Below are 19,906 nucleotides of genomic sequence, written 5' to 3'. Positions count from 1 at the left end.
GAATAGAAACTTTCCTGGATTTTTCACAAAACCCTCTAAGATCCTATCTTTCCTTTCTTTATGTCTGCTCTTTGCCTTATTTTAATTTACTACGTTAAATAGGGTTGAAATGTGAAATTTGGACTGGTCAGTTAGTCTTTCAACCTCAGTATTTTGCCTGAAATTATAAATATAATAGGTTTGTAAAGTTGAGATAAGTATCATACAGTGGTTAATAATATGGTCCCTAGAGCCCGACTGCCTGGGTTAAAAAAACTGAATATTCCACTTACAAATCTGTAACCCTGGGCAAGTCACTGTGTTCTCTGCCTCAATGTCAACATTTATCAAGTAATGATAAGACTATTCCGACTTAATATAATAATTGGTGCTTTGAGCAATTTAGAGCCATGCATGTTGTTTTTATCATACTGTTTTTCAAGAATACGCTGTATGTGTTTTTATCACAGTCAATCTAAATTTCCTGCTCGCATCTTTTGTTGCTAGGACTGTAATGGTGGGTGGGGATGGTAGGGAGAGTAGGAGGGGATAAAAGACAATGGAGGTAATGGTATAAAATACCATTCCTCCACTTGGGATCCTTTCAACGACAGCCTCATAATCATGGTTGCCACCTAAATACTCACATACCACTGTGAGGACTGGGTTGGCTCTTGTACACACAATGTAGAGGAGATTCAGCATCTGAAGAGAATGATACTGGTCTCATGAATTAACAGAAAAGATCCCTGTACCTAATCACTCTGCCCCATAGGAAAAGCCTGTATTGCATGAATCTTTCTATTTTTTTCATAACCCCCTAAGGTATTCTAGTATCCTCTTTCTTTTACCATTTCACAAAGACCTGATATACTAACTTCTATAGGTCTTGTCTCCTCAAGATTATCTCTTGTTGTTGTTTTATACTTTATACTTTTATGCTATTTGAGCTCTCATTTCACCTCCCTTAAACTTGTAATAGCTTTTAAACTGACTTCTGTATCTATTGTTAAGTCTACCGTCCACACTAGGATTTCTCAACCTCACCACTGTTGGCATTTGGGACCAGATAATTCTTTACTGTGGGAGAACTTTGCTGTGAATTGTAGGACGTTTAGCAGCTTCACTAGCGTCTACCCACTAGATGTTAATAGCTCCTCCCCCAGTTGTAAAAACCAGAAAGGGCTTTCTGTGTTGCCACATGTCCCCTGGGCAGCAAAATTATCCTCAGTGGAGAACCATTGTGCATCAATGCTTCCTGATTAGTCTTCCTAAAATATAGTTCAAATCATATCATGCCCTGTTGAAAAACTCAGAGGCTTCTCATATCATACTGAAAAAAATGTTCTGAACCCTTCAGATCTGGCCATCACTGGGTTTCCTAGTGTATTCCTTATTCTCTTACATATTGTCGCTATAATTTAGACTGGCTGATCCATGAAAAACTCTTCCGATAGATGATAGATAGATAGATAGATGATAGATAGACAGATAGATGATGAATTTTCTGGGTTTGATGACTGTCCTCAACCAGAGTTTTCTCCCAAGTACCCTGTCCCACATCCAGCATCATCTTTCCAGATTTTCTCCTGCTTAAAACATGGTCTTGCTCAAATTTCTTCACATAGTAACTTAGTTTAAACCCCTGTTGGAATTGAGAAGGGTGTTTGATATATATATGTGTATATATGTGTGTGTGTGTGTGTGTGTGTGTGTGTGTAGAGAGAGAGAGAGAGAGAGAGAGAGAGAGTCACTGTAATTTAAAACCACATGGTATCAGCATAGAAGTAGTCTAACAGGTCAATGGGGCCAAATATTGAGCCCAGAAAAAAATATCAGTGATATACGTAGACAATATATAACAAAGAAGGCATTTTTCTGTCCGTGGAGATCAGGTTGTTTATTAGTGTGCTGTCTCAAGAGAGAATCCTTTTAGAATTAAAGAAAATGTGAACTTCATTCCATATACCAATGGAAATCACTTAAGTAAAAGATGTAACTATAAGTAAATATAAAAATAACAATTTCAAGAAAAACATTTAGGACATATGAATATTCTCAGATTTAGGGAGTTTTTTAAAACAATACAGGAAATCCAGTAGCTGTCAAGGAAATTACAATTTATTTTTGTATATAAAATGACATGTTTGTATAGCAAAGAGTAAATAAGGCATAAATATTTAAATCACATAGTTAAAGAATGGATATCAAGTCTTCAAAATATTACAGTATTACAAAATAATAAGGAGAAATAAGAATTTCATCAGAAATGAGTTCTAGTTGGTTAATAAGTATATGAACATCTTCTCAAATTCCCTAGTCAGGGAAATGCAAATAAGAGTAACAATGGGTAACTATTTCTCACTATAGAAATTGATGCAGTATAGTTTTTCTTGTTTTTGGAAAAGTTACAGTCTTTTGAAAAAGTCTGGTAATATATTTTAAAATCAAATTGAAAACTTTACCTTCTGACCCAATGAACATTTTCCTGGGAATCTGATTGATAGATGTAAGGGTTATATGTATTAGGTTGTTTACTACAGAATAGTTTGTAGTGGAAAAAAACTAGAAAACAATAGGCAAATGGATGAATTAACTACGGCATCAACAAGTTATATGAAGACTAGATTTTTGGAGGGATATTTCTGTGATAAAAGCAATGTGAAGAAAAAATATATGATATAATCCATTTTTATAGGGAAAAAACCCAGAATCTCACAATGTGTGTGTGTGTGCATGTAATTATATCAGCATGGGAAAAGGTATAGAGAAATCTATACCTGATTTTTAGGTGGAGAGAAAGGGAGAGAAATATGGATAAAACAAGAGTAGAAAAGTTTTCCATGATTTGAAAGGATCATGAAGCATGTATGATATAAATTTATTTTAACTCGTTTAAGAGAGTATGCCTGCTGTGTGTGCCTAAGGAGATAAATGAAAATGAACATAAATACACATTCTTATTTAAAATAGTTTGGCTGCTATCTAACTGCATTAGTTTGTGAAATAATACTCCAGCTCCACATGCTGCTTCCCCTCAAAACTAAACAGTATGAACAGAATTAAAGTGCAATCTCCACTGGACATCCCATTGGACTTTTGAATGATTTGCATTATATCTAATTTCATCAACATGAACAACATGCTTTTTCTATACCCCTGTATAAAGGAAGGAAATCTTGCATTAGATTTAACATCATAATCAAAATTTGTTTATTCCCTCTTTCTTTTGACAATAATAAAAGTGTTGAGTATCTCCACTGAATCATGTAGTTTAGACTCTAGAACATGATCCATGTGTCATGGCTGTGCCCTAATCTATGAGGAGATGCAGGCACGTGAGGAGATCATCATATATGGGATAGAAAGTCACCTTGACATGTGAATACCTGGAGTTCTCTAGGAGCCCCAAAGAGATTTAAAGCCAGAAAGAAATTAATCAAGCTTGTTTTCTTTCTATCCGTTCTTTGAATGGATCATAGGGATAAAAGCCTTTTTGTTCATTTTATAGTGTGGTTTGTAATGAATCCAATTTTAGTATTATCAGTATGTTATTGAGTTGGATTTCAAGAATTAAATATCATTTTAAATAACATGTACATTCAAAATTTGTATAGAACACATTGCTTGTTAATTAAGTATTCCACTTCTTGTTCATGGAACATCTAGAATTTGGGGAACCTTAAGTGTATTCCTGAGAGTAATTATATATATATATATATATATATATATATATATATATATATATATATACATATGAACTCTGTTCATTCCCCAAAATTAAAACTGTGCATGGGTTCATTATACAATTTGCATTGTATAATATAATATACAAATAATTTTCTTTCTTTAAAATTAAATTTTATTTTATAGTTCTCTCTCTCTGGATAGTTTACTGTGGCAGCATGCCTTTATTATATAAAAAAATAAAATAAATTTCACTTTAAGAAACTTAACTCTTTCAACTAAAAGAGACTATTATTTTTCATTTGTCAGCAGCCATATGCTGTTCCAAAGTTTATGAGGTTGGGTTTTTAAACCTTATCATGTTCTATTTTAATCTATAAATTTGATTTTAGAAAGCCCTATTAAAACAATGAACAAAAATATCCATATAGATTCAATATATTTCTTAAATTTATGATAATTTAAGAGTTAATTTGACAGAGGCAGGGATGGCTTCATGGGTATGTGGTGTATGACCTGGCTGTTGCAAAGGGACCTGCTTTGGGAAGGACCCTGTGCTTGGATTAAAGCTCTGCTACAGCCATCTTGAAATTCATAATAATGTTATCTTTGAATTTATGTTTTGTATGTGAAGTCCACTGGGACAACAAGGCATGAATATGAGCATCAGAGCTGCAAGGTGGCAGCTGTGCATACACAGGTCCAGGCCTGAGGGCACAGCAGGAAGTACAGAAGCCAAGCAATGGGCCAGGCAGCAAGGCACACATATGCACACCTCAGCAGTCTGGGATGCTATATGTCCCCAGTGTGGCCAAGCCGGAACTGGGCTCAGGTTAGCAGTGGCAAAGGCAGCAGCAGTGTGACATAGGAGTGGCTTCCCATGCCAGCAAGCATAGAACCACAGTAAGGGCCACCTGCCTATCAGTCCCAGGAGCCCACCTCCAAAGAATCTACACAAATATTAAATCTCTTGCCTAAGTTCCAAGACAGAACCTGCGGAGCTCAAGCAATAAACTTTATCAATAAATTATTACAAAATAAAGGAGTTCACATGACAATTGAAATAAAGGTTATCAGAGAGTTATTAGAATTCTTGAGTTTGAAATGTCCAGATCTGAAAAATCCTGCAACATTGCAAAGCAGATATACACAAGCCTAGAAATACGGATTAAATTTACAGATTATCACATATAATGGAAAATAACACTATTTTCATTTGAAATTTTAAATAAGCCAGTTATTAACAAGGAAGACAATTTTTAAATTAAATTTTCCTTGTAATTGAAAATACAGGAATAGAATACATAAACAGGCATTATGGATTATATAAAAATCATGAAACTACTTTTGGTTTCTTGTATGACCTGGGCAAGTTATAGGAAATGTCAGAGGAAATATTAAAATATCATTGCATACATTTACATTTAACATTAAATTCAGTATAAAAACAGTGTAAAGGTTCTTTGTTGTGATGGAATTGCTCTGTGTCTTGACGGTGATGATGAATACAGGAAACTACACATAATAAAATTGCATAAAACTAAATACACAAATGAGTACACATTTAGTGAAATATGAATGAGATCAGTGGATTGTATCCATGTCAGTTTCCTGTTGTAACATTGCACTATAGTTTGCAAGATGTCACCATTCAGGGAAACTGATGAAGGGTACGTGAGATATTTCTCTATTATTTCTTACAATTTCCATGTTAATCTATAGTTACTTTAAAATAAAAACTGTAATTTAAAAAATCACATTCAGTTTCATGAATGTGATTTATATGAATTAAATAATTAAAATTTTTAATAATTAAAAATTATTCCATGAGAATTATCAGCTAAAGATGTACTAAAATTTATATATTAAAATAATTTATCAAAAATTTATCCTAATGTTGTCTCAGGCTATAAAATACTCTTAATAGTTCCAGTAACAGTTGCATCAACAGAAAGATCTTCCTCAAAACTAAAAATGTATCAGAAATTATTTGTGATCTTGCATTAGCCAAAAGCAACATGTCACTTTCAATTTTTATCACTGAAGATGAAATTATTAATTGTATGAGTTTTGATGACCTAAGGAATGAATTTGTCAGAAACTTAAGCCAGAAGGATTGTATGATCAATCAAGATATCACAGTAGTATACTAGTATTACTTGTATTTTTTATAATTATGACAGCAAAATTTCATTTTTTGAAATGTGTAAATTTGTGTTGTTACTCAACTAGTACTATTTTCCTAAGTTTTCTAAGTAATAAAATATTTTAAGGAAATATTTTTATATATTATTATCTTTAACACTATCCTTTTTCCCTACATTTTTCACTAAAGGACTTCAGATTTTTATTTTGCACTGAGTCTCATAAATTATGTACATCCTGGACTAGGGAGTTTGAGACAAATTGATCAAAAAAGTCCTTTAAATTTTATCAGACACTATATAAAACATATTGAACAGCTTATTTTTGTAGAATTGAGCTTAGAATAAAGTTTTGAAATGACATAAGAAATTGCATCTAATAACTAATCTCTGAAGTCAGGTTTTTTTTTTCAGTGTCTGCCAAGATATTATACTGCTTATTTTATTATATTATATTTTATTATTTTATAGAAAGCCAACAAGATTCATCCATCAACAACCCTGACATTTAAATTTCAATAAACATTACTCACATTACTCAGAGAAGGCTTCAAGGAAGTCTTTTCATTTATCAGATCTGTATTTCCAAATTATGTTTACTTTTCATTTAAGACATATAGGACTAGGGACTACACAAGTATACCATTTGGACTTTCAAAATCTAACATCATGGTTTTGATTAAAATTCCTATACTTAGGCCTATCTGCTTCACATCTATCTGCAGCATTTCTCAGCTTGCAAATATATTGCTAGAGAATGACCAGATTTCCTGGAAACTTTAAAATGAGCTAATCAGCGTTCATTCATTATCCCAAAAGGAATGTTTAGTTTTTAAAATAACACATCAAAAACTGACTAGGGGGCCTCCCTGGTGGCGCAAGTGGTTGAGAGTCCGCCTGCCGATGCAGGGGATACGGGTTCGTGCCCCGGTCTGGGAGGATCCCATATGCCGCGGAGCGGCTGGGCCCGTGAGCCATGGCCGCTGAGCCTGCGCGTCCGGAGCCTGCGCGTCCGGAGCCTGTGCTCCGCAACGGGGGAGGCCACAACAGTGAGAGGCCCGCATACCGCAAAAAAAAAAAAAAAAAAAAAAAAACTGACTAGGATTGTGTACTATAACAGTAGACTATTTCTATTTCATTTTGCTGGGCAAGCGTTGAAAAACATCGTCATTTGATTAGCTACTGGGGAGAAGTACCTGTGTAAATGCTCCATTACAAGAATGTTTTAATGCTTCTGTGTACGGGTCATACTTTTTCATGGTTTTTCTTCTGCTGTCCTAATGATTCAGTCTACTTCCTCTTTTCTCTTCTGTTGCAGAATGACTCTTGGGGAAAGCAGTATTCATACGCACTCTTCAAAGCGATGAGTCACATGCTGTGCATCGGGTACGGAGCCCAGGCCCCAGTGAGCATGTCTGACCTCTGGATCACCATGCTGAGCATGATCGTGGGAGCCACCTGCTACGCCATGTTTGTTGGCCATGCCACAGCTCTAATCCAGTCTTTGGATTCTTCAAGGCGGCAATATCAAGAGAAGGTAATTTGTTTTATCTCTAATACATTCAATCAGCTAGTTTGTAAATTTAATTGTGTTCAGATAACTAAATTATGCCCTCTATCAAAACTACAATGAGATAAAATGTTTAAAGGAGGAAAACACAATATGTTTCCGTATTATGAAGTTTCTTCAAGGTGGTCCTCATAGCTATTGTTTCCAATTTCTCTCTTAAATAATACTTTTTTTTTTTTTGCGGTACGCGGGCCTCTCCCTGTTGTGGCCTCTCCCGTTGCGGAGCACAGGCTCCAGACACGCAGGCTCAGCAGCCATGGCTCACGGGCCTAGCCGCTCCACGGCATGTGGGATCTTCCCAGACCGGGGCACGAACCCGTGCCCCCTGCATCAGCAGGTGGAATCTCAACCACTGCGCCACCAGGGAAGCCCAATAATACATATATTTTTTTAAAAATCTGAATTTTCATTCACAGAAAAAAATAGTTACCTGTTTCAAAATGTATAAAGCTAATTTAAGGTATTATCATGGTTCATGTTCTATAATTTTTCAACAGTTAAAATAATATAAAGACTTCTCTTATACAGTTAGAAAAATATGTTGTTAGCTGATTAAATGCAGACAGGCAGCTATTGCACGTCTCTCTGTTCCTCTCTGCATGTTACAATCATAACTTATATTAAGTCCATATGCATAGCTGAACATACGTTGCCCTTGTAGCTAGATAAGTCACCATATACCCTCTTTAAAATGCATTATTAACAGCTGCTATCATACATTCACATGCACAATATGTTAATTAAAATGATTGGTGCTCTAAACTTTTCTCAACAGAGAGACAAAAAGTAAATTTGTTCACTGATTTATTCATCGGATTTTTTTAATATGCTGAATTACTTTGGTTGGGACTAGACCTTGGATAATCAGCCAGTACTTATATTCTTCACCAAATATCAGTAACTTTCTGACAGATAAGAATGTTTTATAACTGAAGGAAGACTTTCTAATGTGGGAGTTCTGTTGAACATGACAGAATATACAATATGCACCTTGCCAAAGAACATATCTGAAAGTAATGGTAAAAATAGTTCTAGAATACGTCTCTTGGTGAGTGATAACAGCTTAGACTCACAATTACTCACAAAACAGCCAAAGATCTTTCATTTGTGGCTTTATTTACAGAAGTTCCAACACTTCAGTCACACATTAGGAAAAAAGGGAACCTAGATACTTTATTTCCCTTGAATTTAATTACGCTGCCACCAACTATTACAGTGAACAAGCTGATGTTTTATTACTGAAGTAATGAAAAGATGAACCACCAAAATAGCTTCAAGGTACATTTTTAAAAAAAGCCTCCAATTAAACTGCAAAGAACAAAGCACATAGTAAGGGGAAAGAAACTTCATACAATGGTAATTTTGAGTAAAAATTATATACTCAATAGAATTTAGGCTAAATTTATGGGGATTTGAGATAAGACTACATATATGTTTCTGTTACACTATTTCTTTTTCCCTTTCAGTGGGTATTGCTTTTCATAAAAGTGCTCTTTCCCACTTCCTTTTTGCCTACATCATTGCTACATATTTTCTTTAAAATAAACAAATCTTGGGCTTCCCTGGTGGCGCAGTGGTTGAGAGTCCGCCTGCCGATGCAGGGGACATGGGTTCGTGCCCCGGTCCCGGAAGATCCCACATGCCTCGGAGCGGCTAGGCCCGTGAGCCATGGCCGCTGAGCCTCTGCGTCCGGAGCCTGTGCTCCGCAACGGGAGAGGCCACAACAGTGAGAAGCCCGCGTAACACAAAAAACAAACAAACAAAAGCCAAATCTTTAATTTCTAGGATTGCGTTTATTAGCATTGTATTGCCTATTAAGTCAATTCACCATTTTAATGTTTTTAGACCTGCTCTATAAGCCACGTTTAACTTGGCAACCCAATTTATTCAACTATGTAGTCATAAACATTTACATGCAAATATGTTATGATGTTTTTCATAATTCAAGTCATCAAATTCTTGATCTTACAAGTGCTTAATAGAGGGCAAGGATACTGGGGTAACTTTTTGTTACTTTCTGACATTTGAAGCAATTTAGTCAGGAATAGCTGATTAAAGAAATATATATATATTTTTGGTCTCCAAACCAAGATCTGTCAAGAAGTTTGGTTCTAGAATACTGTTCCCATTTTCTACTCAGCATAATTTAGGTCTTAACGACATTGTGTTACTTTTTAAAGTTTATACTTTTATGAGCAATAAATGTCTTATTTTCAATTCAGTCTTATAGAATTGTTGTGCATAATGTATGATCGGCTTGCAGCTTCCTTTATGATTTGGCCACTTTGGGTTTTTTTTTAGGTAAAATACTCATAATACAGAATTCACCAGTAACTGTTTTAAAGTGTACAGTTCAATGGCATTCAGTCCATTCATAATGTTGTGCAACCAGCACCACTATCTAGTTGTAAGACACTTTCATCCTTTAAGCATTAAGCAGTCACTCCCCATTTTCCCCTCCCCCATCCCAAGACAACTACTAGTCTGATTTCTTTCTATTGATTTTCCTACTCTGTATATTTCATATAAATACAATCATATAATATGTGACCTTTTAAAATATTTTTGAGGCTCATCCAGTTTGTATCATGTATCAGTGCTTCATTCCTTTTTACGGCTGATTAATGTTCCATTAATTAGTTAATCAATGTTTTGTTTATCCATTTATAAGTTGATGGATTTTGAGTTGTTTCTACCTTTGGCTACTGTGAATAGTGCTGTTGTTAACATTCGTGTACAAGTATTTATTTGAGTACCTATTTTCATTCCTTTAGGTGTATACCTAGGAGTGGAATTGCTGGGTCATATAATAATTCTAGGTTTAACTTTTTGAGGAACTGATTAATTATTTTTGTAGTTAGTATTTGTCTTTAGGTATTGGAACCATCTGCCATGGAGGTCTGCACAATTAATAGTGATACTACTTTCACTGCCATGTATCCAGTAACATATTTTTGATGCAAAAGAAGCGAGCTGTAACCAATAGCTATTATAGTAGCCTTTCACAATGTGTTGGTCTTCAACCAACTAATCTGGCTCCAGAATTCATTCCTCTCCATCACTTACCATATTCTTTGTCACAGGTGAACATATTTTTAAGTCTAGTCTGCTACAAGTCACCTAGCCCCCTGTTTTAGTTTGGAATCTCAGAGTCATTTAATTCTTCCTTCCCATGGAACATCTCTTCAATCTGGATCCCCCAAGTTTAAGTAGTTCTATCATGCCGAGCAGTAGAATAAGGTCCTCTGATTATGAGATCCTAATCTACACAATACACCAGTGCTGATAATCTGGCAGGGTTATAGTCGATCATCCTCATTGTTATTATTTTCTCTCTTGACCAAAAAAATGTGTGATGATCTTTATATTGTCACATTGCAGGTTAAACTTGGACTTGAAGCACATTGTATGCTGCTCATTTCATGAGCTATCATATTTTGTATTCTTTTACATTTCAGACAGCTATATTTCCCCCTTCTCTTAGGTATAGACTTTATGGTGTAAAATGCATAGTATTTAAAATGTGCCTTCCCTGATGCTCTGCTCTGGAATACCAGCAGTCTGCATAGTTTCTGTTACTGGTTACTGAACAAGCTCAACTTTGAAATATCCAAACACAGTGGTTTGGTTTTGTTTTGTTATTTTAATCTCCAGTTACTGTTTTTATTTAGTGAGGTTCATCTTTCCTGGGCAAATTAAACCTTTCCGCATCCCCACCCAGAACTTTCTGGGGCTGGAAGAGCCAGGAGTGAGAAAGCTGGGCTGGCTCTGTAGGCTCACTTCTCTCTTCTATTATAAGCCTACTAGGAGCTGCTGTTATGTCTTCTCATCAAGGTGGAAGATAGCAGTGAGGAGGAAAGGGAAGGGAAGAGGCAGTTTGAATGCACCTGCTAGAGCTGTTAAACTAGTGTCCCTGGGTGGGTCTGGTAGATAATTAAAACTGGCACTTTCTTTGAGAGATCCTTTGGGCATTTTAGGTGAGCCCCACTGAGTCCCTCTCCTGCACTTCCCTAGAAGAGGCCCTGAGAATTTGGCAGTCATCTGCAGCCTCTTTCTGCTGAAGGCTCCTTGCTCTGCCAGTGGGCTCTCTTGGACGGGACCAAAGATGCAATGCTGGCCCTCCTGTATCACTCAGGTCTGGTCCACAGAGAAGCCCTCATGCATCCCTCTCTTAGCCCATCTCTCAGCACTGCTGCCTCCTCCACCAAAGCACTGAGGAGCCTGTGTCTAGCCTTCTTCAATTCCTTGGCAGGAGTCAGGCCCCAGTGTCCACAGGCTATTTACATGTTTTCGGAGGTGATCAGACCCCAGACTCACGTCTCTCAACTAGTGAACTTACTTCAAAAATCCCCAAGTGATTTTCTTGAAGTTCCCCCGACAGGTCAAGTGTTAGAAGATAGCCTCCCCTATCCCAAAGCGGGCTGGGAAAGGGACTCAGAGAAGAGCAATCATTCTCTTAAAAGAAATCGGTTCCCTATTGTTGTCAGGAAAATTCTCACTCTACTCTCTGACCTCTGTAGACCTCCAGAAGTCTTGATCCTTGGATCATCGTTTACAATTGTAAACCAATGTAGGAGAGAGGAGCCTCAGAATATCTATCAGATATGCTGATATCTCAGATGAGCAGTTCAGTGAACATGAGGAAGGAAGAGTAATTCCTAGTCTAGCAGCTTTTTAGACCTTTTTTTTAAAATCTCAGCTCTTCTCAAAGCCTCTTCCACAGATAATAGAAATAAATCATAAACATACACATATGTATACATATATACTACACAGTATATATATGGTTTATTATTGAATTACATATATAATTGTTTCCTGGTCAACTAAGTTTGGAAATGTTGATTGAAATAATGAATTGAAAAGGTTTTTTGCTGTAATTTGTGTGCCCTGAGCATTGAACATTTTGTCTCAGCCCTCTATGCCAAACCCCCATGTATTTTTTATTTCTTTCTTTTTTTTTTTTTTTTTTTTGAGGTACGCGGGCCTCTCACTGTTGTGGCCTCTCCCGTTGCGGAGCACAGGCTCCGGACGCGCAGGCTCAGCGGCCATGGCTCACGGGCCCAGCCGCTCTGCAGCATGTGGGATCTTCCCAGATCGGAGCACGAACCCGTGTCCCCTGCATTGGCAGGTGGACTCTCAACCACTGCACCACCAGGGAAGCCCACTGAGCGCATTCTTAGTGAAAAGAGGTGGCTCTAAAATCAATGTACATTCAGCAAAATGTTTCATGGGTTTTCTTCATTATTAGTAAATGCCTTCTTCCTTCCTTTACAAATGAGTATACCATCAGCAAAACTCTCACATCGTTCCTTAATTAATTGGAAAGATCTCCAATTCGACTATACTATATACTTTTGCTTCCCAGGAGCTGAATTTTACATACTCTGGTATGTTAAACTGGTAGTACTGCCAAACATTCTCAGGCCAGGGCAACCCTCAGACTGGGAATATCTGCAAGATTTCCTCATAGAAAAATAGCAGTGCCATAACCCTTGGGTTAGCTTCATGTGGCCACTTGACCTGCTAACAAATTGGGCTCCTGGCAGAATAATACTTTACGTGATCAGCTGGGAAAAGTGTTAGTACATTAACTAAGTACTGTTATAGAGATAGGTACAAGTAAATGTAGGGAGCTTGAGGCTGTTAATTTAACCAAGGAGAAAAACAGAACTTTGCCTATTGTAAATCTCTTATACTAATGATTTTCAATCTTTGTATTTTAATATATCCCAGTGGTATCCCTTTCACTCGGTGATACTTTCCGTACCAAAACTCAGTGGTATATGCAGAAATTTCCTGCTTCTTTGTTGTGGGTATTCATGGTTTCAGGACTGTACGAGTTGCTAAAGATTTGTCCTCACCAATCCTTCTTTAGTTCTTTGCAGTTTACATTTATCATTGACAGCACATCTGATACCTGTTTCTAATGGCTCTAAAGTAGAGTTTTATTTTCTACTGTTTTCTTTTATTGGTTGATGTATGGATATAATTTTTTAGAAATGTTTGAATTTTCATTTGAATGTCCTCCTTGAAGTTATTTTTCAAGTGTTTTGCTGTATTGTATTTGTGTCCCTTATATGTCATAAGACATAAATACACTATTAAGCACTTTTACAGGGCAAAAGCTTGTCACCAGGGATCCACTAATCTGACAAGAACCCACAATGGACAAGAATCACTGCATGTACTTGGATTTGTTTAGTTAGATCACTGGGATCCATTGGAAATGGGCCTTGAAGAATGTAGAGGAAATCAACAGGCAGAGATGATCACCACTGGAGAAATGTCCCAGAAAAGAGCCCTAATTGTGAGAAGATTCTTGGCTGACAGGAACAAAATGTGCAAAGGCCCAGAGGTGGCTATGTGTGGGGAATATTGAATTGTTTAGTTTGAATGAAGTGAAAACTACCTTGCTGGGCAAAGTGGGAAATTAGTTTAGGTTATGGTCCACCTAAGAATAGTTTTCAATGCTGGAGTGATGAGACTGTGCATTGGGAAAAGGATAAACCTTGCAAAATTTTAGCAATGGGAGGTAGTCATTGAAATTGTCTTTTAAGAAAGTAAATCACAGTCGTGCATGAAATATGGTGTACTCCTAACCTAGATTGTAAGGGTCCAAAAGCAAATAGATCACTTCATAAATGCTTACTGATAGAATCATTAGCACAAATATATTAACAGAACAAGAATGCCAGCCTTTTAAGTAGATAGGGACACTCTGATCAATAAAACTGCTGGAAACAACAGTCTTTTATAAAGAAGTAGGATCCGAATAGTCTTTGGAGTTAAGATGTCATGTGAGTTGAGTCTCAAGTAATCCACTTTTTATCCATTTGATGTGTATTTATTGAATGTTTACTATGTGTCAGGACTGGTACAGGATGCTATGCATACAAAGTGAGCAAACAGATATGGTACCTTCTCTCATGATGATTCTTGTAGTACAGTAGGGGTGAGGGAGGGGCATGACACAGTAACAAGGTTCACAGAAAGCAATAAATTATAAAAATTTTGAAGTGCTAAGAAGGGAAATGTAAAGGTCTGCTAAGAGATTTTTAGTCTTTGACTTGATTCATATGGGAAGTGGTGGGAGAGGGAGAGAAGAAAAATTAATATTTAGGAAGAGACCTGAAGGATGAATAGAGGTAAGATAGTGAAGTAAACAGCATGGGAAAAAGCACTGAGTGTGAAAAAGCTTGCCGTGATTCAGGAACAGACAGAAGGAAAGTGTGACTAGAGCACAGACATAAGTGAAATGGCTCTGGATGAGACTGGAGAGACTGACATGTGTCAGGGTGGATGGCACCTCACAGGCCTACTTAACCATGTTGTATTTTAGCCTAAAAGCTGTGAGAGTCTAGGAAGAATTTGAAGCTGAAGAGTGGTACAATTAGATTAGATTTTTTTTAAAGAGTGTTCAGTCAACAGTGTGTATAGTAGATTAAAGTATAGCAAAAATAGTCTAGGGTTCTTTGTCATTAGGTAAATGGGCCAGTGCTAGGATTGGCGGAAATATTAAATTGGGTGGAAATATTAAGCAGGCCATTCCACATTGGATAAATAGAACTCAGGGCAAATGCTGAGCTGCTATAAGAAGAAGATCCAACAAGTCAGTGCCCTAAAGAACTGTATAATTTTGCTAATAAACTCCGTGTGATGAGAGGCCAGGTCAGTGGGATGATACTGCTCCAGGTGGTCATTTTCAGAACAGATTCTTCCAAGTTGTTCCTCTACTATCACCTGGAACTGTATTTTCCAAAATTTTATATGAATTATCATTACCTGGAGAGCCTGTTGAAACAGATTTGTGGACCCCACTTCCAGAGTTTCTGATTCATTAGGCCTAGGGTAGGGCCTGAGAATTTTTATTTCCAACAATATCTCAGGTGCTGCTACTGGTCCAGAGACCACCTTTTGAGAACCACTTCCCTAGGGTATTGTTCTTGTCTGCACATTTGAAGCTATGCTTCGGACATGTCTGCCTTCTAGCTCATGACAAGAGGAAGGAGAGAGATACACATCATTTCTACACACATTCCATTGATGAGAACTTATACCTGTTGATACTCAAGGAGGCTGAGAAATTTAGTCTAGCTGGGCAACTTTGTGACCAACTAGCAACTCTATACAATATAGAAGAGACAGAGAATGGATTTGGTGTAAAACTGGTGACCTCTGCCACAGATACTAGAGCGAAAATTAGGAGCCAGGAAAATGCTTGGGATTTTCTAGGAAGCATATATTTTGGACGGGTTATAGCATACTTGAAAAACAATAGTAGATACAAGGCCTAAAGCCATTTGTACCGGTTTGGTAAGTAATGGAGAGCCATTGAGATTTTGAATATATCCTGACTCTGTAAGAAGAAAGATGATAGAGAATGGGGAGATATATGGAACAAAAGATGATAGAATAAAATGGAAGAAAGAACTTATGTCTTCCATTAAGCCATCTGTTAGTAAAATTGAAATGGGTTATCTAGAATGCTTCTAATGCACTGTGTCTTATCTACCAGGGGTAATGAAGTGTCCTTAAATAAAACATTAGTGGAATATATATTCTTTATTTTAAAAGATATTACTGTTAAAAAAATCTATTATATCAAAAACTTAGGTACCAATAATTTTATCTTCCCTTGCTTTTCAATTGTGATCTGATCATACTGAATCACCACTGTGGATTTTTTTCTGTCATTTTCAATGGAAAACGATTCATATAAAACAGAATTACACCAGATGTGTCATAAAACAGCATTCACTATTCACTATCTGAAGTAGGATTTTTTTTTCCTGAAGATTATATGAAATGAAATAACTCATGAATTTAGAACTGAGTATATTGATAGTCTGAACTTGAAATACAAATTTAGAACTTTGATATACAAATGAAGCAAGTATAAACCTCTTTGATGCAAAATATTTTCAACTTTTTTTGGACTATAGCAATATTTTCCTTAAACAATATTTTACTTAAATGCAATATTTAACAATAACAAAATACAATATGATTACTGTGTTTATTATTATCCTATTGTTAACAATAACAAAATACAATAACATAAATTTTACTTAAAGTGTACCTTCTTTTATCAATTGAATATATAATGATAGGATAATGACCATTATCAGGTGATAATATGACATCATGTAATTCAGATGATAGTGTAAGATAGATGATTATATTCCACATTCGCTACTTAAGCTCTGCCAAGTGAAATTATCTTAGAATAATATATTCATTTTAAAAGTTTTCTTGCTGTCCTCCTACTTTCACCAAGTTATTATTAAAATGAATGAACTAAAATTTTGAAAGTTATTCAAGCAATTGGGGAAAAGCCACTATTGAAATACCTAGCATTAGCATATTTAATGAAAAGTGATCTTCAACTTTAGTATTGCAGTTTTATTAAGTGACAATTAGAGAGGATCCAAGATGTCTAATAAATGATGAAAATAGATTATTTCAACTTTTTCCCCAACAAGAACATAAAATACTGAGTTTCATTTTAATGTTAAGATTTCTTCTTTTCTTTCCTGGTAGTGGGCTGATCATTAGAGCACCAAATTATTTTTCAGTTATTAACAGAAATATCTCACTTACTTGGAGCTCAAGTGGCTAGTAATCATGACTTCCTGTATTAAGATCCACACCTGAATTTAGTGGAAAAGCAACACCTTAGAAGTAGATGCAGAGCTGCTAAAGGTAGGTGCATAGAGAAGAATGGGGGAAAGAATCTATAAGCAAGATCAGGAACAGGAAAATGATAAAAAACCATGTTCAGCAACTAAGCCAGCCCTGTGGCACAATGCAGAGTAAGACCACACCTTGCCTCTCTGTGAGGGTAGCTTTCAACTGGTTTAGATCAGGCTCTGGCTGGAGGACTCCCATCCTGCATCTGGGCTCCACCAAATTTTAATCAATTTATAAAATGTGTATTACAAAGAGAGTTCCCTCTGTTTGGTTGGCATCTGGCAGGCAGATTGTAAAGCTCAGCTGGTCCTACAGACATGAGAATTTGGGATCACAGGTGATATTAGAGGTGAGGAAGTTCCAAATCACGCAATGGCAGTGCCCAGAAAATAATGCACAGTTTATGCTGCTCGCAATAGCTGTAAACATTCTCAGACAGCCACACGGGGCACAAGGGGAAGAAGGTAATTGTGGAATTTTGTTTTCCAGTTTGCCCAACCTTACTTTTTATTTTTAATTACATTTGCCATTTAATTCCTCCAGATTTTTCAACCAAAATCTTTAGTACTTAAAAACAAACCAGGGACTTCCCTGGTGGTGCGGTGGTTAAGAATCCGCCTGCCAGTGCAGGGGGCATGAGTTCGAGCCCTGGCCCAGGAAGATCCCACATGCCGCGGAGCAACTAAGCCCGTGCTCCACAACGACTGAGCCTGTGCTCTAGAGCCTGTGAGCCATAACTACTGAGCCCACATGCCTAGAGCCTGTGCTCCGCAACAAGAGAAGCCACTGCAATGAGAAGCCCGTGCACCACAACGAAGAGTAGCTCCCGCTCGACGCAACTAGAGAAAGCCCATGCACAACAACGAAGACCCAACTCAGCCAAAAATAAATAAATACATTAAAAAAAGTCAGAAATTCTACAAACAAACAAACAGAAAAACACCTGAAGATACTTTTTTAAAGGCGGCAAACATTACTTAAAATGTCAGGAAAATTTACAATTGATATGAAGAATGATTATTCTGAAATATGTTTAAATGTTTTTAAAGGGTGAAGGGGTAAAAGCCTTAATTGTCTGGAAGTTTTCTTTATTGGAACATTGTTCCCTGATTGAATGACTCATTCTTCCCATCTTCTTGGCAATAATATTATAGTGTTCTAGTCATACAAGCTCCAGGAAGTTGTACGTTGGAGAAATCACAAAATTTAAAAAATTAGATTTACAAATCAATTCTCTCTTCTTTTTAGAAATGAGTCAGATGACTAGATTCCAAACTTTAAAACATTAATAAAGTAATTATGCAGTCACAGTGATAATCCCTTCTATTAGCAATATGAAAAATCTCGCATAAAGAATGCTATATCACCATATTTTATAAACATATTATAAAATAGCATGCCCTTTTCATCTCGGGTTTAGATATTAATAGCTGGAAGCTGAATCTACACAATTCTAAAGAACCATAACAAAGAAAATAGTATTCTGAGAATGAGTGTGCAATGGGGCTCATCAGTATTACAACATATCTATAAGGAGTTTTAAAAAATTAATAAACCGAAACCTTAATTAAATAGAGTTGGGAGACCAGAGGTGGGATCCCTGACACCCCACAGCAGTAACAGAGTCCAACAGGAAGAAGAAAGACTACTCTTCTTTCCTGGGAAGGTCTCAGCCATGAAAATCACGGACTTTTTGTTTAGCCCTCACGACTTCCACTTCCCCTCTATAAAAGCCTTCTCCTCCCCTTGCTGTGCAGGGGCTTGCACGTGGCTCGCCCTGGTTGCAGACCCCAAATTTCAATTCTCTGCTGATCCTGAATATACCCATGTTTCCTGGAGAAATACATGGCAGTCTATTTATTTCTGATCAATAGGACATATCTGCATTTTTAAATCACTAGATTATCATCCAGATCGTTAATACTATCTAGACAACATTAACATAAACATTTTCTTAGTTTAAAAGCTGTTTAGTAAAGTTATTTGGTTTCAACTGGAAAGAAGGAAGATTTTCCTATTTATATATCTTTATTATGATTTTACTCTCAATCAGTTCACATTTTAGAGATAAGGTTGAGATCCAGAGAGGTTAAATTACATTTCACATTCACACATCTAACTAGCAGAGTGGCAAATGGACAAAACATCATTCTTATTTTTCAATCCACTGTGCTTTGGAGGGGTGCATAGGTAACTAAAGAGGATAACATTTTCTGAAGCACTTTGCAGGACAGCCTTTGCGCTTTTCTTTCAACCTCCAAAAACAGACCATAACATCCAAAGATGACCATACTGTGAGCTGAAATTACTATTCTAAGATTGTAGCATTTATATAAACATTTTTTTTGAAAACGGTAGAGATGCTTAGGTCAAACATTTGATAAGCAGATTAATTACATTCTTCCTTGGTTGAGTCCCTGTGTTTGGTAAACTAGAGTGTAAGTGGGCATTGTATCAAAATATAAATAACTTTTCACTTAAAAAATTATTTTGCCAGTGCAGTCAGCTTTATAAACAGTGAATTTACACTTTAGAAAATCGATTTTGTGGTTTTTATTGACGATAAAATAGTATCCCACAGATTTCATATGTTCCAAAGTTTTTCTTTGGCCAAATTTGATGTAATATACACATTCAGATGGCTATGAGGGTTATTAATATCTTATTACATTTGTCAATAAAATTTATACACAAACCTTGCATTCATCTAAAAGAAGACGTACTTGGCATTACAGGCAGCTTTACAAAAATCCTAAGTACTGTATAGAGATTAAAAAGGGAAAGAGTGCATGCTGTGCCTGTTAAGCATTTATCATTAGACTCTCCCAACAAA

At 36.4% G+C, this 19,906-nt stretch overlaps 1 protein-coding gene across 1 annotated transcript in view; it reads left to right on the top strand.

The window, feature by feature from the left end:
• Positions 1–19,906, top strand: part of HCN1 (hyperpolarization activated cyclic nucleotide gated potassium channel 1) — a 395,898-nt gene that overhangs the window by 268,190 nt on the left and 107,802 nt on the right. Inside the window, exon 4 of the mRNA XM_060091683.1 lies at positions 7,129–7,347. Within this exon, the coding sequence (XP_059947666.1) occupies positions 7,129–7,347 (219 nt within the window). The remainder of the gene's footprint in view (positions 1–7,128; positions 7,348–19,906) is intronic.

Source organism: Mesoplodon densirostris, chromosome 3 (assembly GCF_025265405.1).
Source record: "Mesoplodon densirostris isolate mMesDen1 chromosome 3, mMesDen1 primary haplotype, whole genome shotgun sequence".
Lineage (NCBI taxonomy): Eukaryota > Metazoa > Chordata > Mammalia > Artiodactyla > Ziphiidae > Mesoplodon > Mesoplodon densirostris.
This window is presented reverse-complemented; position numbering and strand designations above follow the sequence as displayed.